This window comes from Falco naumanni, chromosome 12, assembly GCF_017639655.2.
Source record: "Falco naumanni isolate bFalNau1 chromosome 12, bFalNau1.pat, whole genome shotgun sequence".
Classification (NCBI taxonomy): domain Eukaryota; kingdom Metazoa; phylum Chordata; class Aves; order Falconiformes; family Falconidae; genus Falco; species Falco naumanni.
The window spans coordinates 29611665-29634251 of NC_054065.1; the positions used below are offsets into that span (position 1 = coordinate 29611665).

Genomic DNA, 22587 nt, shown 5'->3' on the forward strand with positions numbered 1-22587 from the left:
TAACGTTTAAAATTTCCAAAGACACAAATGCACCCTTGTGGCAGAAAAGGTGGTCTATGACTGCCTACTATGCCTGGAACACACCGCCTGCGAGCAAGGGAACAGCCCTTTCCATTATAGTTTAATGAGTTACAAACAGTTCACCACAAACGGAATCAAACATTGAAAAATATTTAACAGAAAAAGTCAGCTTGCATCTGCTCCTCAGCAAGACTCCCAACAAACCAATTACTGTGAGCAGCTTTTTATGCAAGATGTCCATTCACAAATAGCTTAATTTAATGCGTTAACACATAAATGTGCTAATTGTATAAACACATAATTAAAGCAGACTTCCCCCTCGGTCTACATAGAGAAGAGTTACACAAGTCATCCCAAATACACCTCTTCCGCCAGCCTGGCACGTTGTTTCCATACCCTGCCTATTACTGGTAAAGTGTGTAGTGGTTTAGGGTGCTTGAAGAAATTTGAGGAGAACGTATGCATCTCTTCTACCCCTTAAGCTGCGCTGCCTTACTATGAGTCACCTAAAAAGGGTTCAAAAGGCAAAAGAAATGCGAATGTAATGTATTTAATGACATCACAATGTTGCTGGCCAGACACGGGACCAGATGACGCAGGGTGGGCACTGTAGAAGAGTCACGGTTCCAATGTGTTTGGAGTACAGACAGACAGAAAAGATGCATCGCACTCACTACACAGGAGGGAACTTAACACAGAAGGATTAAGAAATGTGAGTAAATTACTAAGAAACTAAAACAGAGCCAGCGACTGAGCCTCTAACTCCAATCACTAGACTGAGGCCTTATTGCAAGGACATCCTTTCTCTTCTAATTTGCCTCTGGTTTTACTCAGATAACTTAATTAGCAGATAAAATAAAAATCAGTTAAATAGTTCCCTGATAATTTTGCCAGAAAATAAATTAAATTTCTTCAGCTTCTATACATAAAAGTGTATATAGATTAGTTTCTACATTTTCATTGATCTCAGTGAGATGTTTCAAGTTACCCAGGAAGATCTTCGTAAATGGAATCACAATAAGTTTAGGCATTTAATTGATATCACAGTCAATCAGAAATTACTTTAATGACCGAAGAATAAATGTTGTGGTGAACTTTTTTATTTCTATAGACTATGTAAAGACTATAACCTGTCTTATAGTACCTCAGATCACTATAATCACTGAACAGCTACACAAAACGTACTTCCAGTACCAGTTTACAGCCTAGTGAACTTCTAATAATGAGAATACATTGTTAATAAATTTCCTATCATCTTCTCATCCCAAGTGATGAACTAATTCCAAGCAAATATTTTAATAACAAATTTACAGGATTAGCACTAATTCTTGAAGACTAGTATCTCTCTATCCTGTCTCAACATACAAGAAAATACTCACCAGAATTCACTTTGGAAGTTACGTGTGTCACATCAATTTTCTTGGATTTGACCAAAGGTGAAGACCGCAAGGAAGAACTTCGTACAAAGCTTTTTCTGTGATCAGAAGCCTTGCTTATTTTAGAAAGTGGTGCAAAGATACCTGGAGAGAAAATTGTACGAGCCAAAACAGAACCAGGGGTAATATTAATGTAACCAAACTTCCTGCCTACCATCTCTTACATCAATTTAGGGTTGGTTTTTTTCAGCCACGATCACAGCTTGCCGTGCTGTCAAAGAATTCGTAAGGTAGGAAGAACCAGCTCAAATGAACAGTGAAAGCAAAAGGCTTGTCAAGCAATTTGAACAGAGTAATTCAGGAAGTCACTAAAATCCATTGGTTACAATCTCCTTTTTGTCCTAACGGTAACAATCAGTCTCCACTCTTACAGAACACAAGGCTTTGTGTATCATGAGTGTCCATGAAATATCGATTAAAATACCTCAAGCTGAAAGTTAGAAAACAACTACAAGTGTGACTATCTTAAAAAATTAAGACAAAGCAGGTAAAGAAACAAGGCCATTATTGTTACAACACAAAACAGATAGTTTCAACAATATAGACAGAAAAACAGGGAAGATTGCCTCACAGTTTCAAGGAAATAAACTGAAATTGTGACTGGTTGGTTGTTTCTGTGGTTTTGCAAATAGTTGTAGTTAAAATACTAGGAACAGTTAAAAGAATAAAGCATACAAACAAACAAAGCACTACGAAGAAAAGCAACGGAATTTTTCATATGTTTTTGTTATCCCAAAAGGTTTGTATCTTCCAAGACCTTTTCTAAAATTCTGGTTTTTTTTAAAAAAAAAAAAAATCTAAGAAAAAAATGTAAGGCTATACCGCGTTTTGGTGCGCACTTGAAGTACTGGACTCTTCCGACACTTCCATTGTTCTTTCCTTCAGGTTCATCCAGCTCTATGCCAGCCCACTGGCCACTGGCAAATTCCGTTGTGCCACAAAATCGTAATGTACCAACCTGACACAAAAAGCATCAACACAGAATGACTTTGTTAAGCAAGTACTGTTCATGAGAACGTAGCACCATTTATGGAGACAGCAAGTCATCTACAAGCTTCTGATCAGAACAAAGAAATACAAACGCAACCACCTCCCTCGACTACTGACGTTCCTACCTTTCAATGCCAGCAAATGCATTTTCCAAAGCATTTTCGCCCTCGTGTGTCTATTTTGTATTAACCAAACGCAGTGGTTATTGACAGATCTCATAACAGACAAGAGTTAGACATTAAGCACCACTGCACAATACAGCTCCAAGTCAGCAAGGTACAGGAGCATATATGCCTAACAAGAAGCTTTACTTCCAGTGTTTTCCACAACTGTACTTTCAGAATCATGGCTAGATATATTGCTGAACTGGAGATTCCATGGAAATACCAGATTTAAAAAAAAATAATCTATAAATATATCTCTGTGTGTATAAATTTATACATATAATTATATATATAATTATATATAATTTTTATATATATATATCAAATCTCAGAGGTTCAAGGGTAAACCTCAGAGCCTACTTGATTTTTTCTTTGGAAAAGACTTCTAAGTCTTTTATTCCCTCCTTCTGATTAAACAAAACTTTAAAAGCCAGAAAATGTTTTAAACAGTTTGTGTTGTTTCAAAATATACTATACTATATACTCTGAACAGGTAAGTATATCAAGACTATCAAGACAGACCAGTCTGGCCGGTGGACCTCAGCCTCCACAAACATACTTTGTAAGCCCACACACGTCAACCAAAGAAGGGAGGAACAACTAACAGAGATGCATTTAACATGGATTTAAATTCATTTTAATATTTGATTTTTAAATTAGTTTTAGTAGAAAAAACACTTTGATCTTCCAGTTGCTCAGTTTTCATTATCTCATGTGACCTTCATACTATTAGTTCATTTTTTGCTGTGACTTCACCGTCTAATCCAGCCCTCAGAGAGTACACAGAACGAAACCATTTTTTTCTTTATGATAAAACCTTCCAGCTACTCTTTCTTAAGAAGAAATAAACGTGACCCAGAGCCTGTTCTGCTTTTACTCTGAAGATCTCCTTTAAACTTGATTGTTATAAGCAGGTACATCACACTAACCTAGACGCAGACTTTTTAGCCACCAACCCAGAGATCAAATTCAGCCAGCGAAAGCTTAGCCAAGCAGCCCAACAGATTCCTCTGCTCTCCAGGCACCAGCTGGAGGGCACTGGCTGAGCAGAGAGACCAGCAGGCATCTTAAACTGGAGGTGGAGATGGTAAAATTGAGGCTCCAGTTTCACACAAGCAAGGAGCAGAGGACACCTGACACATGAGAAACAGGGCAGGGACAGGAGAAGAGAGGTTTCTCCCAGCTACTACTTTCACTGTGCTCCCATTTTGCTGAGCAGCCGTTCAGATAACCTGCATCTATCACCAGGAGCCGATGAAGCCAGCCGACCCCAGATCACGTACACACAAACACCTGCTCACACCGCTTCCTACCCCGTGAGGCAGCTAGAATGATAGGTGCAGGGGGAATCGAGAGAGGAATCCATTTTCCCTCTGGCATCTACTGTGTTTGGCTTTCAGGCTTCATTAAAGCTGATCTATTAGGAGACTGCAGATGCAGGAAAGAGAACAGGAATCCATAAACATTGCTCATAAAAATGCTGCTGTTTCAGTGCCCTTGTCCCAGCTTCCACGTTCCCAAAAGGAGAACTGATCCAAAAGAAGGTGAAGAACTGGGCACCATTTTCACCATCCTGTTCTCACTTTTGCACCACCCTGCACACGTTAATGAGTAGCACAGGGGAGGGGAAGGCAGGGCTGAGATCAGCTTCTCCAGTCACAAGAATGGAGAACGTGGTAGGAAGCCATGTGGGAGTAATGCAGAGCAGCTCCTCGCACACAAAGAAAGGAAGGGAGGAAAGCAAATGTGGAAAAGGAAGACCAAAAAAGCACAATCACATTCCTCCTTCCCACCTGCCGTACGATGGCTTTGGCTTCCTTAAAAAGACAGCTGGAAAGCCCTGCTAGCCTTTGGCAGCAGAAAACTAGCTTCCAACAACTTCTTAAAAAACACTGTAACCGCATACTCAATTTAAAAAAAAAAAAAAAAAAAAAAAAAAAGGTCATCAAACTCGGGAAGCTTTATCCATATGCAGTAAGCACATTACAGTACAAACAGGTCTGTGGGCCTTACTTGAGGGAAAGAGGACTAATTTCTTCCCTGTCTTGCTAGAAAGCCCCCACTAACCTGCAGTTACATTATCTCCCCATGCTCTCACTGTGCAATGCCTTTCTGTAAAAGAAACGGCCATGAACTGCTTATTGTCTCTAAAGAATAAGCCGATTCCTGTACGTGCTTCAGTTAAAATGCCTCCTGCGTAGCGATTCCCTTGCCTTTCCTGACCCAATTTCAAGAATACAAACAAAAATACAGCATGGAAGCTGCTTTGCACTTGTGGTGGAGTTCCCTTTAGAACTCTTCAGTTGTGACAATTACAAATCAGAAGTTATACTATAAAAACTATCAGGGTAAAGCTACTCAAACATAAAATTTTGCTCACAAATACCTTCAATATTTACCAGAAAAATATTTTAATCTTTAGAAGAGTTTTAGCACTCTTAAACTGTTCCAGAGCTCTTCCTATCAGAGCAAACAAAAGGTATGAATACTAACTGCAATATCAATGGTACGTTTTTTAAATATATTTTTAAAAACCTGTCTAGCGAGGTACCTTTTTAAAAGCTGGCCCAGTATTGGCTACATTCTTATACTTCCACAGAAGCATGTAACAACCCCATCGGCACAGCATTTCTTCAAAGATTTTAGCTGCATTGCACCAGTGAAATTGGGTTCCTACAGGCTAAGCAGAATTAAAGTTTGCTTTTACTGCCTTCGGGAGACTATCAGGGGTAATTCACAAACGCCTGCTCATAACTGGAAGCTGGGCAATTCATGAAGTAATCTGTAAGTTTTACCATCATTTTGATGTGACGCCAAATCTGTTAATAAAAGCTCAGCCATGCTGATCGCAGAATCATAGAACCACTCAGGTTGGAAGTACTATAGGAGCCTTAAAAAATTGTTTACAGATACAAAATGCGGACCATGCCTGTCTAAGCAGCTTTCCACACACAGCAGTGACCTCCTTTAACACATAACTGTTCAGCTTACTACTTTCTGTAAGCAGATCCTCACTCCCATCCTGAGCTCACACCTTCCAGTTTCAGGCCCTCAAACTTGAGGTATGTCTCCAAAGGGGTAAACTAATCAACTGTCCAGAAATTACAAGGGCAGTATCAAGTTGCTCATCGTACCTTCTGTCCTGCAATAACAACACGATCTCCCAGCTTCAAGCCAAGCGATAAAAGCATGGCCTTGCCTGTGACATGATCACAGTTTGGAATCGTGGCTTTTGAGATGTCACACGAGAGAGGCACTGCATCCAGCAGTATCTGCTTGATTTCTTTTGCACTGGCTGCTGCATCTGCCATTTCCAGTGGCATATCTACCGGATCAGGAACCACATCTGCTGGGATCTGCCCTTTGTCATTCTGTAGAAATGTAACATAGCACAGGATTTAATGTTGTGACAAGATAAAACCGGTCAGACAAAACCATAGAAGTTTATGATGCTTTTAATCCTCTTTATTAGATATTCTTCCTAGCATATGAACAACTATAAAAAATATCCACATTTTCAAATCAGGGTGCCAAAACATCCTTGGATCTATAAACTCGTATTTACAGCCTCTTATTTTCAGAAGTGCCAAGTTACCAACATTTTTCATCTTAAAAACATTCTTGGTACTCAGAACACATGAAGAAAGCCACCTGTGTGTATATATATATATCTGTGTGCCTGAACACAGATTTAGGAAAATAAGCAAGAATCACGGTCTGTAACGCCAATACTCTAAAGCTAACACCTCCCAAAGAATTTATCTTTACCTACTGTATAGTTTACTCCTTGGTGAGACTTATTCCAAATGTAAGACAGAATTCAACAAATATACGTTGCGCGTACAGAATACACAAAGGTGATGTCTCACATAAATATTTGAATAAATCTGTTCAGGTTTGTTTAGATACAGGCTATTCCATGAGAGATGACCTAAGGACAGAGTCCTTCCCAAACACCTCCCATTCCCAGAGCAGTGACTGTGACTGCCTGCATGTCCCATGTGACACCCACCCTAGGCCAGAGCTGTCCCAGTACCAGCTCACCTGGAGGTAACCCTAACTCCAGCCCAGCTGGCCAGACAGCGAGGACACCCCTGGCCTCTCAGGCTGCTACAGTGGCAAGTTCTACCTACGCTTCCTTCAGCAAAGCCATCAGCATGGATCTTCGCCTACCTGCCCGTTTTCACACCGCCTGTGGAAACAATTATCTCAGTCTTCCAAAGCGGTCTCAGCTGAGCCCCTGAACTCAGAAATTACCAGAAGCTCCAAGAGGGAATGACACAAAGCAAGACTAGATTTGCTTTATTTCCTTAAAAAACAGAATAAAAGCTCAGCCTTCCCTCAGGCCCCTATAAATCTCCCTGCTCAACCCTGGAAAACTATAATCCTCACTACTCAGCATTTACACTCTGCTGCCCTCATATAAGCAAACTCTACATACTGTCTCTGGGCAGAACTTTATTGTGGGATTGAAGAATTAAACACCTACCATTCCTTAAAAATCTACAGACCAAGAAGGAGACCAAGAAGAAATACAGCATTTTTAAAGAGATCTAGCTGAAGTATCGTGAAGAACTGTATGAACAATGACGTTCCAGAAGACTTCACATCCTAAGTGATACACAAAATAATGACTTCTGAGTACCCTTAAAACAATTATAATTTCTCATTTAAAAAAAACACCTGAATTTGAAAATGGAGAATTTTTTTTAGCATAGGCAGTATCTCAAAAAAGAAAAAAAACAAAGGCACAAACACAACAACAACAACAGCCGCCCACAAAAACCAACAAGAGCCAATCAAAACCCAAGGTTTGTGGCTAGGCACATAGAGCGGCACCTCACACTGTAACTCAGGCCCATTATTTGGTTAGTAAGTACAGCAGTTAATGCTTCTTCGTTACCGGTTACTTATGTTAAGACTAAGTTTACTGCTAAGCAATGCACTGCATTTCTGGAGGGCACAGATTGCACTCCTGTATTTCTGAAAAGATCCACCACCGCCAGAACAACTGTTGCAAGACACAAAGGAGCATTAACCAGTGAAAGTTCAAGCAACAAACAGAACATCATCTCGAAAGCTATTTGAACTAATGAGCTAGGCTGTGACGCAAAAATACAAACTGAAACACACAACTATGACAAAGCATACAGAATCGTCCACTAGGAGTTGCAATTTAACTGAGCCACTGTCACTCCAGGTAACACATTTTCAGCCAAAATCCTGGACAGACTGTTCAATTTTTCCAGGTACTTTTTTCACTTGCTGGTGATTCTACAGCCTAACTCCTTACCCTAAAGGCAGGATTCGCTCCATGTTCCAGTAAACACTTGACAGCTCCTGTACACAGGTTAAATGCAGCAATGTGCAAAGCTGTTCCAAAATCAAAATCACTACAGGTGGCATCCACATCTGCAATTAAATATCACATGTGAGGTATGCAAGTCTGTTATGTAAACAATTCACCCTACAGGTTCCTTGAGAGAGCTTTCAATTCTACGGGTTTTGTTAACATTTATATAAAGACACTATTATTTATGTACTAAATGCATATGAGAAGTAATTCTACATAGAATATCAACCTTTTCTGCATCTGTTTATTTATACCACGAACAGACCTGGAAGATGAGCATTTACTTTCATTCCTTTTATAATATCAATGACTTCACTGCAAAATTCTTGCTATTGAGGATGCCAAATCTGCTGTGCTAAGATTAACAAGCTAGTAACTTTAGGTTTGCATGTAAACTGATGTTTCTGAAACATTTCTATTTTATTGCTTCTAGGTGTCAAATGTTGAAATGAGATGCGTCTGCAACCAGTTATTTTCCTTTGTGACCAGGCAGTGGGGCAAGGGAGAACTGATTATACCTCTACTTTACATCAATTTAATTACGAATAGCCAAGCACAAACTAAGAGCTAGTGATTTTTATCATTTTTTAGTTTTCAAAGAATTGCACTCTGAAGGCTCTTGCACTGATAGTTTGGAAAATGGAGCACTGCATTTGACCAGAAGAGATTTAGCATAATATGTATTTCCATCAGTTGTTCCCAATATATCTTTCAATCTGCTATGAAGTTATCACTGCTCTAGAACACTGGAGTTTTAATGTCTGTTTAGTCTTTGGCTCCTCTCCTAAATATGCAAAAGAGATGTTAGTTTGTTTCAATTATGTGTATGACTGTTAATTAAAAGTACCAGCTGATTTAAGACACAAACCAAAAGCCAACAAAGTACTACCAATAATGTTGCAATTTGAAATACTGGGAAGGAACATAAAACTTCCCACCTCAGAGCTGTACAGCCTCCTAGTATTCTGCAGTATCAGCCTCCGTCCCAAAATCCACTAGCCCTTCTCACAATGTGATAAACTATGTAAGGGTGTCGATACAGTTGGGATGTACTTTGTTATACTAAATATTTTAGGGGCAAATACAACATCAACATATATAGAAGATACATAAATATATCTGTCTGTAGAGATATTTCAACTTTATAAAGACAACAAATTTGAGATCAAATTTAACAGGTTTACAATTGCATTAATATGAATACAAATTTAGCTATTTTAAATTCCATTGGCACACACATGTAAGACATGATGAAATCGTAACAACAGCTACGCATTCAGATGTACCTTTCATATACCAAATGTCAAAGGACCGTTACCAGTCTAAAAGTGAGTAGAAGCTGTGTAGTTGTACACAGCCCTTGAAACTTCCATGTCCAATACGGTAACAAGGCTATCTAGTATTTTTCTGCAAATTGGTTCTCCTGTGTGTGCAGAATACTGATCAGTAACGTCAGTACTCAGTCAGCAACAGGTGCACCTATTACTATTTTAAAAAGTAAATGACACATACTTTTTAATTATTTTTTTTTCATTAGACTAGTGTGACTTCCTCAGGCTTGCAAGCTTCATGCTTGGAGTTTTTAAACACTTTTTAAAAAAAACACTTTTTTTAAAACACTTTTCTTACATTTTTGCTCTAAAGTTGGCATAGTAAGAGTGACAAAAAGGAACACATACTTCACACACCTAGTCACCCAGCAACTACCCCCAAACTATCCAGGGGAAATAAATATGCAGCAATGGTCCGTCATTAGCAATCTATGTGGGTTACAGTCATTGTCTAATGGCACCACACAACATTGCTAACTCTTAAGCCTTTAACAACTTTTATATTTAAAACCTCTAAAAGTCTAAGATCAAACTAGCTCTCTGTTGTAACAATTGATGAGCAAACCTGTACAAAGAATTTAACTGCAGAGCATTGTAAAGGAAATAGTTCCGCAGCAGACCAGAAGGAAACATCTGCGGTACTAGCTGTTTCACGGTGGGTGTCTCAGACTCAGTATACCATGGTCTTGAAATTTTTTTCTCCAGTTCAGTATGGAACCCTCCAAAGCACAGTTGTCTCCTACGCACATCCTCCCTTCTCTGCAAACTGCCTGATGAAGTATGGCACTAAGATCATTCTTGATATTTATCTAGACCATCCATTGCTTTCAAGTCACAGGGCAGATCATTTTATACATTTTCTGAGATTTAAAAAAAAACCTCATCTGCTTATCCAAGAGTTGCCAACTGCCAAGGCATTTAACCAGTGGTTTTCTCGGAAACCTGAGCAAATTCCCACCCTTTCTGTAGGCATTGCACAGAAGATGAGAGCACCAAACACAAACGAGGTCTGAGAGCAGACCTATCTGCTGATGCGAATTATGGAGACCAGACTACTGAAATGTGGCACAGACTTAACTGCTGTGCAGTCTTATTTTGTCTTTTGTTACTAGTCTACACTTGTTACCTCTTCAGCATGTCATACCAGTAACAGTGCTGCTTAACAATTACTTCCATGATGATTCAGGATGAGGTAAGCAAGCCTTGAGTACTCCACAAACCTATCAGCTTCTCAAAATTTTAAGACAGAGTCTTTAGCTACAACTAGCTAAAAAAGGACATTAATCATTTTAGAAAATGGCATAATCAGAAGGATATTCAGTAGAGCAAATTAACATTTGTACAATTTTAGTATTAAAATTGCTTACTGGTTTTGATATCCTGACCAAATTAGGAACAAATGATTCTGGTTCAGAACCATTTCTGTATTTCATTTGCATTAGTATAAATAGGGCTCAGATTATCAGTCCTTCAATGATCATTCCGAAGGGTATTATCTATCTATGCTAAACACTACAGTCAAACTCCTCCTCACACATAACCTTCTAGATAGCCAAGAAGTGGGAAAAATGAGTGTGTCAAAGTTGCTTCAGTCACTATTTTGCCACAGGCTGTTGCCAAATCCCCGCTTCTCCTTTATCCTTCTCCCAGCATTTCAAACATACTTCTCAATGTTTAAGGAATCTTAAAAACCCTAAGAATTTACCAAAACAGTTACATCATTGGCTTTCTACACACATTCTCTTAGTCCTTAACAAGTTAGAATTAACCTGTTTACTTTCCATTCTATTAGATACTTCACCACCCTATACAAAGCTCAAGTTCAAAAACCAGCAGTGGACTCACTGCAGTAAACGAAAAAAATTAGGTTAAGAGAAAAATGAACCAGTGAGGCTGGCTAAAAAAAAATAATAAGAAATTAGAAATTACTTATTTATGACAGATAAACAAAGCCCACACTTGAAGACAACTACACACCAGCTTAGGGTCAACAGTAACAAAACGCAGACAACTACATGAAATAAAAGTAAGATGCCTACCTTTTGGCTTTGCATTCTTCAAAATAACACTAATAAGTTCTGGAACATCAAAGTAGGCAGCATAATGCAAGGCATTCATATTTGTCCAGCGGCTGCGTAAACTGCTATCAGCACCCAAATCGATCAGCTGCGTCGCAAATTTTACAGCTGTTTCAACATCACCTGCAAGGGAAATTGTGTGAAGTATGCATTGGAGGTATATTTGACCTCTAAAGACATGCACATGCTTATGCGTAACAACACATAATGTACGTTAAACCCCTAAAGCTTACAGCAGAACAATTACTATGCCTTTTTTTTTTTTTTTTTTTACAATTAAAAGGCAAAGATTTCTGCATCCTATTATAAAGGGCTGACACCTCTAATATTTAAAAACACTACCTGTTTATTTCTAATGTAAATAACGTGTACCCATCAAACCCAGGGATTTTTAGTATCTGATAGAAGAAAAAAATAGGGCTATTAAAACCAGAGTTAAATATACTCTTACTGCCAGTACTTACAATCGTAACAATGCAAACAAAGATTATTGTTTTCTTCTGACAAAATTAGGGTGAAAGAAAAGGCAAATACCAGCCAGGCACCTAAACATTCTGGTTTCACTGATAGAAGAAAACTGTCGATAGCTTACAGTTCCTACCTCAGTCCAAAACAACCTTTGCTACTTTAAATATATGTTTAAGCTGGTATTACTGTTTGCAGTACCTATACCACTAACTCAACTTACTCCTAACTGCCACAGCCATAACACTGCACTACAGCACTCTATCTTCCTTTCTGATGGCCACTGGAAGAGCCAAAAAATAAAAAAAAAAATTAAAAATGTACTGCAAGGAAAAATTCTGTAATAGTCAGTGGGATTAGCCTTTGTGAATTAATTGGGGTTTACATCTATAACGGCGTTTCTTTACTCACCAATACCATGAGCCCCTGATTTGCAAGTGTAATGCAAGAGAGTCATATCAGTCAGTCCATCTCTGTCATTCACATTGCAGCCCCTTTTAATGATCTGACAGATAAGTGGAAAACAAGCACATTTTAGCTTTGGCATACCCCTGACATCTGTATTATTTGGTAAGTTATTTCAGATATATTGATTCCTGGATTCATTTCAAGGGCTAATAAAAAAGAAACCTGTCAGAACACACTGTAACTGCAGAACTGAGCAACATGCATAAATGTAATAAACAGTGTTACATTAGTATCACTAACCTTCCTTGTTTACAGAATTTAAAGCTTTTTTATATTATTCTTCTGAGATACATTTCACATGCTGGGAAGTTAACTGCTTAACTGAACAATAGGCAAATGACATGCTCTATGAAGTCTCTCTCCTTGTTCTCCGATCTCTCAGCCATCTCTCCCTCCCAGAAAAAAAAGCCCCCAGTTACATTACAGTAGGAAGAATCTTTGCTATACTTCCCCACCTGTCTAGAAAAGCCTGTAATCGAGAAAAAGAAAAATAAGCAAGTAGGATGAATTACTAGAAACAAGATGTCTTCTGAATGCAGCCTATTGCAGGCTGCGAAGACATTTCAGTTCCTCACTTATTTTGTGCCTTGGAAACATTGCCCTTGAGGTCAGGCTTCACCCAAACTTCGTATTATTGGAGTTTATGATTACTGCTAAGCAGGAAACAGAAACACCAAGGTCAGGGGTCTCCCAACAACTGCTTTCAGAGGAAACCTTCTTTCTACCATCTATCCAAATAGACCGAATTTTTATCTGTTATCTTTCTCTTTCCAAATGAGAGCAGTCAACATGTGGAATACAAGGCACTGATCAGTAACTACTTGTTAAAAGGCAGAACCTGTATCTGCAGGCTTGATTTGTTCTGCTTCTGAATGAACAATTTTTATTCGTTGTCAGCATCGTATTTCTTTAACACTGAAAGCATTCAAGGACCTTCATTTACGCCTCACCTCATTCCCAATAACATCAATATTCTGCTGCACCTGTGGAACCCACTGCCTTAAGATAGCAAACAATTCAGAAACTGATGTTTTAGGGTTGAAAAGTATTTCTTGGCATGCTGCATCATTGGGATCAAAGAAGGAAAACTCTGTAAAAAAAAAAGGAATCATCAGGTAAACTGTGAGTTTTAACATGCATCCAGTCGTTCAAAGCGAGAGGCAAAGAACAGCAGAGCGAGTCACTTCACAGCTAATCACACTCGAAAATCAGAATGTTGAACTAATTTAGAAGATTTTCTTTAATACCTGCTCTGTTTTTCCTTTAATACTAAAGTCTTGCTTATACTTTTGAGCAAGCTGTGAAGCAGCAACCAATACAAGTACTGCAAGACTGATTTTAAGTTTAGGCAAGGACTAGCAGAGATGTGCAGTGATTATGCCAATAAGGGTTTAACTCTTGCTTCAAGCTAACCGAAGACTGCTGATTCTAAGCCGTTCCCAAGCACCGACAAGCCTCTCAAGCTCTGCGATTAAATGCATACACGATTTCTCCATATGCTACAAAACATGTCTCTTCCTCCTTCTTCCATCAGAATTTACAGAAAATATACCAAAATACAAACACAGCCACAAACCTGGCAGGCATTCCATGTCCTCCATTATTTTCAGATATTTCATGAATGTATAAACCCAGCTGGTGGCAGCTGCAGGTAACAAACACCTTTAAAATTAAGCCACCACACCAAGATCAGGAAAAAGAAGAAAGGAAGGAAAAAAAAAACCCCCAAACCCAAAAAACTCCATATTTTAAGATTTTAAGCCTCAAGTTGCTTCAAGCAACCCAAAGCAGAGGTGGAAAAACCACCTTATTATTAAAGCATGATATTTCATCTTTCTTACGGGTATATGTGTGTGCATGTATATACACATACTGTATTTTACATTTGAGGAATTTCTTCCAACTCTAGAAAGTTACATGAAAGAATCCAGATAGCAATGGCTAATAGCAGAGGGAATGGAAGCAGAACCTACTGCCATCAGCAAATGACTGAACCATGGAAAACACTGAACTTTTACCCTCACTGCAGCTATCGGGGAGTTGCCTTTTTAAAAGTTCTCAAATAAATGTACAATGTCAGCTTGCATCAATCACAGATACAAAGCTCTCAGAACAGACACACAGGTTAAGCAAAATAGAGCATCAGCCATCTGGGCGTATGACACGGTATAAACTACCATCACCTTTCCTCAAAAACAGCAGACCGCTTAACAGACAAAAGCCCACATGGAGCTCGCTTCCCGGCTACCTCCATTGCCTTGATTCAACAAGAACAGAGAGGAGAACAACTGCGCTGATACTTGACATGAATTTTTATTTGCACCTAGTATATCAAAAAAGCAAACCCAAAAAAACCAAAGTGTGCATCTCATCTACGGCCCATGCAGCGACACAAATCTACCGATTTATCTACTAGCAGTTAACTTCTGCATAAAGCAGTTGATCTATTGCTGAAAGCTATCAAGGAAACAGATGACTAGCTAACAAGATTAATGGTCTGGTGCAACATGCATGATTCTTACTCTAGCAGGAAGTTTCCTAGCTATGAACCTGAACCAAATGATAGATCAGAAATCAACTCCAAGAGCTGATCAGCACGCTAGCGTAAAACCCCAAGAATATATGAAGTACTAATAACAACCACCGTAAGTGCTTAACAGGGGATCACAGTACTTGCACACCAATAAAATGTTACAGAAAAATTGTTGAAACAAAAAGTTCCTGGAAGGGATGACAATGGCATCTAGATACCTCAAAACATTACTTTCTCCACCTCCGCCTTTCCCATGCACCGATTACGGTGCTCGGCTCCGTTAAGGAAAAATAAATGCACTTTATGTAACGACCCAGAATCTTTGTTGGGGCTTAACCTTCTTTACTCAGATTCAGTAATATTACCATTACACAGGTGACAGCGACCCATAAAATGATTTTTTTTTATTCAATGAGTAGGCACAGACCAAGTAGGACAGACAGGAGTGATATCACAGTGTTATTAGAAGAGATCAGGACCCAACCATGTTTGAAGAAGGACAAATGCAAGGCAGAATGGAATAAATTATGGCAGCACTTTAGAGTGGAATAGGATGGACAAGTATTGAGAACAGGACTAAAGGATGTAAAGACACACATTCATGTGGAACTCTTAAATTTCCAGCTGTGCTAACTCATCAAATGGGTCTCAAGACTGCCGAGTCTCTCAAAGACAGGACACGTACCGTAATCAACTGTATTCAGGAAAAATATATGTAATCAGTGCATGGGAGAAACGGAGGGCAAGGCAGTAATTTTTAAGAGATATAGATGCTATTAACGTGTTCTGCAATATTCAAAGGCATTATAATTGTACCTATCCATGAAGATACTTACCTACAGTGACAGTTTATAATATTACATACCCTGTTTAAAATATTGCTATAATTTGTACACGTGAAGACAATTCAACATGATTTCAAAAGCTGATCACCAACACTTGCTATAATTTTCTAACACTCGTTTGACAGTCCTTACCACAACAAACATCCACACTTCCAACTGGAATATCACCCTATAGTCTATTTCGTACATACTGAAAGCATGAGAAAAAGCCTAACTCTACTGGTTTTAATGTGATGTAGATGCTTAACTACATTCCAATACTGCAATTTTACATCTTAACACAAAACCCTGTTCTACATTGAGATGTAAAAATCCTAAAGACACCTGACCACACACACACAGAGAAGAAACGAGGAAAAAAAATCATAGCTGTTGATAGCTTTTCTTAAAATTTATTATTCAAATTTATTCTCTGCTGATCACAAATTCATTTCTGTTAAAAGTACATACCACAGTCTGAAGGCATTGGTGCTGCAGCAACAGAAAAAGTAACAGATGTTTCAGAGTTTGGGAGCAAGAACCGTTCCCTTTCAATGAGGGACTCTCCTCCTAAAGAAGGTTCTGGGAGATCCTCTATGGTCATCTTCTAGAAAGCCACTTTAGGAAGAAAAAAAAAATAAATAACTTCATTAGAAATACTCGGCGTTAGTTCTATCGTAGTAAGGTGCAATGAGACTAAAAACTTCCCTTTTTGCAAACCTAAACTATTACTACCATTACATTATTACAAACTAATAAAGTTAATTAGTAAAAGCTAGTAGGGTATGGCAACAAGGACAGCCAGCTTCTAGTTTTGACTTTGTCACTGAACTTACATGTTGTTAATGAGAACCATGGTGATTCTCCCCAGTTTTCCACTCGAGTAGTAACGAAAATAATAATGCTAAAATTACCAACTACACAGTGGTGATGAATGGATTAGTGTGTTTTACAGCTTTATGAAAATGCAAAGCACCAAGTACCTGCCCTCATACTCTGCATGCATACTCCTTTCCTTCACCACAAGCAAGAACGTGCTACCAGCTGGCGCCTTCTCCTCTTTTAAAATTCCCAGCACTTTAATCCTCCCACACAAAGCTGCAGCCAACTCATTACCGAGTGATTCACTCCTGGACTCATGATTCCGGATCAGCTCCTTTCCCAGCTTCCCCCCTCTATGTTTTAAAATAGCATACGTACCACAGTGTTGTCACCTCCGCCCTGGTGTTGTTTCCAGTCAACTTTTCAGGCCTTAGAGCAACCTAGGAGAGAGAAGAAAGACTAAATGGCTGTACAGAGTTAAGGCGACACTTTCAAACAACCAGGCCAAGCTACCTTCTAGCTACAGTTCACATGCTAAGATCAATGGAGAACTGGCTGCCCCTTGTAAGACATCTACTGGGGTAAACTCAGTAACAAAATAATGAAAATCATTACTCTTAATTGAAACTGGCATTATTGCACTGTTGGAGACTACATCTCACAGCTGAACAAATGCAATTCTGCATCTTGAATTTGCATAGCTAAATACTCGGGGCAAAAGCACTGCTTCTAGTAATCAACCTAAACCTTTATTCTGGGGATTGCTATACAGTGGTTTTTACTCTGGAATTTTTTTAGCCAGTTTGCTTGACAGAAAGAATTCATGGAGCTTCAGGGCACGTTTTGGGTTTATTACATTTAATCTATACACGAGTAAACAGGAAAAATAATAAAGCAGTCAGTTCTTGAGACTTCAATTTTTTTTCATGTATCTTACATACAACAAAGCTACGTGAATAGATTTATTCTAGTATTTCTCCAAATAAATTCATCACACTATTTAGGAACATCACATAATCTACATTCTAATATAAAAGGCATTTTAGCAGTGGATTACAGATGCTAATAATGAAGGATATTGAATAAACTAAAACCTCCTCTTCTTGAACACCACACACAGCTCATCCTGTCCTCAATTTGGAAAAGAGATCCACACAAAACATGCTGCTGCTTCTCCAAGTATTTTATTTCTGCAGTCTTATAAAGCTATACAAATGTGCTGGCACAAAGGGAAGATCAGGGAGGCTACTGGGAAGGGCAGGACTATTTCTTCCCACAGCATTACCAAACTGCGTTGGCTTAAGTGTTCTAGATTCAACAAGGACAAAAATATCACTAATTATTTCAATTATTATTTTCATCCAGTAAGGAAAAGTTAAGAGTTTACATTTTGAATGGCTTTAAGGTCATCAAAAACATCATGTACAAGACAGTAATGACTTTCTTGCGCGGGGGACTAGAAAGTTTCTTAAGCTGCAAGTCACTAATTAAGTCTCCTTAGTAGGGCAACAGTGATACAAATTTGCCACCATTTGGTATTTGTTCAGAGGCTATGTCTAAACAAAACAAAACAAAGCTTTGTAAAACACATAAATCCAAAACCATTTTTCACAAGTCGCACATCAGACACTCTCACAAAGGAACAAGTAATATGTGTGACTATAGAAGAGATTATAGTTGAACCTGTTCATTTAGGACAGGAAAAGAATTAAAAGCTTTTAGCACAGTACTGCCACTACCATACTGAGGAAACAAAACACACACAATGAAAAGTAGCCAGACCTGACGGAACAGATGTTAATAGGAAGAGGTGAGATTTGTAAAGCACGATGACAGAAGTTGCTGGAACTAGAAATCAACATAGACATCTGAAAATTAATACAAAAAAAGGACTGTTTATTGCACACAGACAAGCAGACACAATAGAACAGAACCCGTGTGTTCACAGGTATCCAGGGCACCTTTTACTCCGAGGGGCCAGAGGAGAGAATACAATCCGTCACGTGACTGGGAAGAATTCAGCACACAAATTACCAAAGCAAAGCAGGCAGGGAAACAACCCATGTTGTCGGGCAGGTGACGTGAAGACCTGAGTGCTACAATACACGTGCCGACCGAACTGCGTAAAGAATGGCTTCACGTGTTCACACGAGTGCCAGCACCCCCTGACCTAAGCATGCACACCCATACACCGTGGGATTTTAAACTGGATCTAGAAATATATTACCATGTCATGACACAGGACTGAACCATGCAATGTCAAGGCAACAACATGTTCTGCACCCATGACTACCTCCAGAGACTGCTAGCTCAGGTGTAAGAACATCACAGCCACTTAACATCACACACATACCTGGAAAGGCAAAAGGAGAGCAGAAGGTTGAAAACTACTTCAAAGAAAGGGAGAAAACAAACAGACATTGTCCTCATAATGACTCCTGTTATGAGCAAAAACACAACTGCCTGAGGTACTCATCATATCCAAGACATACAGACTGAGGTGAGAAGACCTGGGGACATGGAATGGAAAATCTTCCAAAAGAGCAATGATTTCCTTACACGAGTAAAATAAGTTCAGACCGATGGAAAGAAACGGTTAGGAGAAATTCAATGAAACAAAGGACAGAATTCTCCTGCTCGCAGCATTGCCAAACTACCATTCAGCACAGTTTAGCACAGCAGAGAGTATCATACTTACTATTTGCCAGCCATATTTGCTCTTCTAAACTGAATCTGAAAAAAAAAATAGAAATATCATTGGAAAAAAAAATACAAAAACTTACAGGAGTCATCAGGTGCACATGCTGACAAATGGATGAGCAACTACAGGTTTCCTGATAGCCACACGCTACAGAGAAACGTAGGCTACCTCTGCATTTAAAAAAAAAAAAAAATGTATAATACAGGATCCAACTTTATCACGTACTCCAGAGCTTGTAAGCTTCTATTTGTGTTCAAGCACAAAGTTTTCCTGCAAATGCTATAGAAAACTTGCAAATTGCAGAAGCGTTTCGAGTGGTGAGACACGGTGCTAGGGCTCTGACAGCAGAACTTGTGAAATCCCCTGTCACCAGCGCGGTGCTGCCGCTGCCAACACCCCCGCGTAAGGCACTCCCTACCGCGCACCGACATGCGCTCAGGAAGGGAAAGTCGCCGCCGCGGAGCGAGCCCCGGGCAGCGCGTCCCTGCTGCCCCGCGGCAGCCCCGCTCCCCGCACACCGGGGCGCTCCAGACCGCTTTCCCCAGCGGCGTGCGGGGCCCTCTGGCAACAGGGCACCCCGGGTTGAGAAACTGTAAGTCTGAGGCGAGCTCAGCCCGCAGAGCCGCCCAGGTGGGCTCCGGCCGCGGGCTCACGGCCCCCCGCCGTACCCCACCCCCACCCCTCACCTCACGGAAAGCGCCGGCTACCGGCGGGGCTCCCAGCCGCCGCCTCAGCGCGCCGGGGCGGCCGGTACCGCACCCCTGCCCCGCCGTTCCCCACAGGGGCCTCCCGCCCTGCGCGGCCCCGGGCCGCCCAGGGGCCCCCTCAGGTACGCGTGCGCCCGCAGCCGCCGCGGCGGCGGGGGATCGGGGCCAGGGCCGGTCGCGGCCCGCCCGCTGCGGCGGCTCCCACGCCGCCACTCCGCACGCAGGGAGAGCGCGGGGAGGCCGCCGGGCCGCGGCCCTGCGGGCGGTACGGGGCCGCAGCTCCCCCCACCCGCTTCCCTCCGCCCTACCTGCTCCCCGCGCCGAGGGGCGCTCCGGGGCCTCCCGCGCCCACCCGCACTGACGGAGCCGAGACAGGCCGAGGCCCCCGCCCCCGCTCCGCCCGTCCCCGCCCACCGGCCTATCGGCGGACAGCGTCCCCCGGCCCGGCCCGCCCCGCCCCTCTCGCCCGGCAGCGCCCCCCTCCGGTGATGGCGGCGCTGTTACGGCAGCGCCGAGGCGAGGGCAGCAGCGAGGCGGGCGGCGCGGCCTGCGGAGCTCCCCGCACCTCTCCTAAGCGGAGATGAGCCGGTAGCTCGCCCCAGCGCCCTGCAGGAGGCGTTTCCGAGCGCACCCCCGTCAAACACAGCCTGGAGAGGCTGTTGGGCCCGCGGGGGCTGCAGCCCGCCGCCCCCCGCCGGGACAGTCCCCGGCCGCGGGCCCGGGGACCGGCAGGGACGCGGCGCGGCCGGCGGGGGAAGGTGCGGGGCACGGCCCCGAGCGCAGGGGCTGGGGGGCGGCGCTGCCTGCAGCACCGAGCCGTAACGTGCTTGTGCACCCACGGCCGTGTCAAGGGGGCTTGCTTCAGGGCACGCGTGGGCACCTCCGGCTCGGAGCCCGGGACTCGGGTACCTGGCTTCCCCGCTATCCCAGTGACCGACCGGAGGAACCAAAGTAGCAGCTCCCAGGGTGACCTTTCGGCCGGGCAGGGGCTGCTTATCCAGCGCCGCGCAGCTGATGGACAGCCCCCGCCCAGGAGGGATGATGGACAGCCACAGCCAAGGAGTGATTTCTATAAACCCATGCCGTGCCAAACCCGGCTTCCTACAGGTCGAGCCCAGGCTGCTCGAGGGGAATCTGGCCTGGATAAAGACTCCGACAAGCCGTGCTGAATTTTGATGCTCAGTCACTATTAAGGAAATAGAACTGACGTTTATAGTCAGGTAGTTATTGTTTTCCCAGTGATGATACCAGTTGGAGGGGGAAGGCAGGACAAATAAGGGGGCTGGCAAGTGGAAATTACCTCAGGGGAAGTACTGGGAAAGTCCAGAGCTGCAAGTGCTCTCCGATCCCAAAGATCTGAAAACTGAAAGAAGGGGAACACGGACTTGCAGTTGTAACAGTAAACACGATACCCACTAGCTCGAGAGAAGCTAAGATAACTCATCTATTTGTTAGAAATCTGCTGTCCTTTGTAAAAGCAAAGAAAAAATTTAACCTGCTGCCTGCTCTTTTTACCTCACAGGTACTTTAGAAGAAGGGGTTGAAGTGTAACCAAAGACATGGATGTAAGCCAGATTCAACGTCAGCTTAGCAGTGGCAGTTGATGTCTGCCTTTTTTGAGATGCTTGAGATTCTGGGCACAGGAAATATTTTATGGCTGATACTGATTAATGGATTTTAGTGAAGTGCCTGAAATGGAAATTATTACCAATTCTGGAGAAGACTAGAATTTAGGAGAACTTCAATGGAGCTCAAGTGCAAGCACAGGGAGAAATGGTGTCAAGTAGAGTTGAATGAAAGTACTAGACTGAGGGAGGTTACTGATGACATCCTGGAGTATTATTCTTGGAATTAATCTTTGTTTCATATTTCCCTTTAGTTATTTTGGCAGGAAAACCAGAAAATTGATGAGATGGGGAAAAAAAACGAACTGCGGTTAAAAAGGAATTAACTAATATGATTGATGTATGGGATCATCATATGGAAGTCACTGCAGAAGAGAAAGATGTGATTGTAGCCGACAGCTATGCAATGAACATCATTGCCAACACAATGCAACAGCATAAAAAGCAAACACTTATCTTATGACGTGTAACTGGAGAGCGGTGGCAGGGAAGTGTTCATGCCAGCAGGTTCTGCCATCTCCTTGGGAGACTGCACATGGTGGTGACTACCCTTCCTCAGTGAGAGGTAGCTAATTAGCATGTCCAGGGATGATCTGCTAGCACAGTCGAGGAAAAGAACAGTATTTTAGGAGGTTACCAGAGCACGGATTGTCTAATGCAGCAGAATGAAAGCTGAGACAGAGGGTATGGTTGCCATCTGCCATAAACCATGGAAAATGGTGTGTGAATTCAAAGGTAATGTTGAATATAAAAATAAAACTGTGTGAATAATTTTATGCTAGAAAGGTAAAGCAAGCACCTAACAAAGCATCTCAGGTTCTAGAACCTCCTGGTTGGAGCAATAAAGGCAAAAACCCTAACATTTTAGCTCTGAGTAAATCCTGTGGCTTAGTGCTGCAGCCACAAAGGAGGCTGGCCACCATTGCCTGACAAAACCCCTGCCTGTCCTGGCTTCCACTCCTGGGCTTTGCAATGCAGTTCTTAAAAATAAAAAAATCTTGAAACCTCATGCTGTACCTTTTCACAGTATCTTTTTCAGCCATTCCTACGTGCCAGGGTGTTAGTCTAA

At 41.6% G+C, this 22587-nt stretch overlaps 1 protein-coding gene across 10 annotated transcripts in view; it reads right to left on the bottom strand.

The window, feature by feature from the left end:
* Positions 1–21026, bottom strand: part of CLIP4 (CAP-Gly domain containing linker protein family member 4) — a 32655-nt gene extending 11629 nt beyond the window's left edge. For 2 of the 10 annotated variants that reach the window (XM_040611686.1, XM_040611676.1), the window contains exons 1-11: positions 20202–20288; positions 19184–19218; positions 16864–16925; positions 16135–16281; positions 13257–13396; positions 12250–12343; positions 11335–11496; positions 7905–8023; positions 5746–5982; positions 2280–2415; positions 1401–1541 (exon numbers count right to left, since the gene is read on the bottom strand). In XM_040611686.1, coding sequence (XP_040467620.1) covers positions 1401–1541; positions 2280–2415; positions 5746–5982; positions 7905–8023; positions 11335–11496; positions 12250–12343; positions 13257–13396; positions 16135–16267 — 1162 coding nt within the window. In that variant the 5' untranslated portion in view covers positions 16268–16281; positions 16864–16925; positions 19184–19218; positions 20202–20288. Of the gene's footprint in view, positions 1–1400; positions 1542–2279; positions 2416–5745; positions 5983–7904; positions 8024–11334; positions 11497–12249; positions 12344–13256; positions 13397–16134; positions 16282–16863; positions 16926–18267; positions 18354–18712; positions 18838–19183; positions 19219–20201; positions 20289–20802 lie in introns of those variants that run through there. The other 8 variants (XM_040611685.1, XM_040611680.1, XM_040611683.1 and 5 more) reach the window with 8 other exon arrangements.
* Between the last annotated feature and the right edge of the window lie 1561 nt (positions 21027–22587).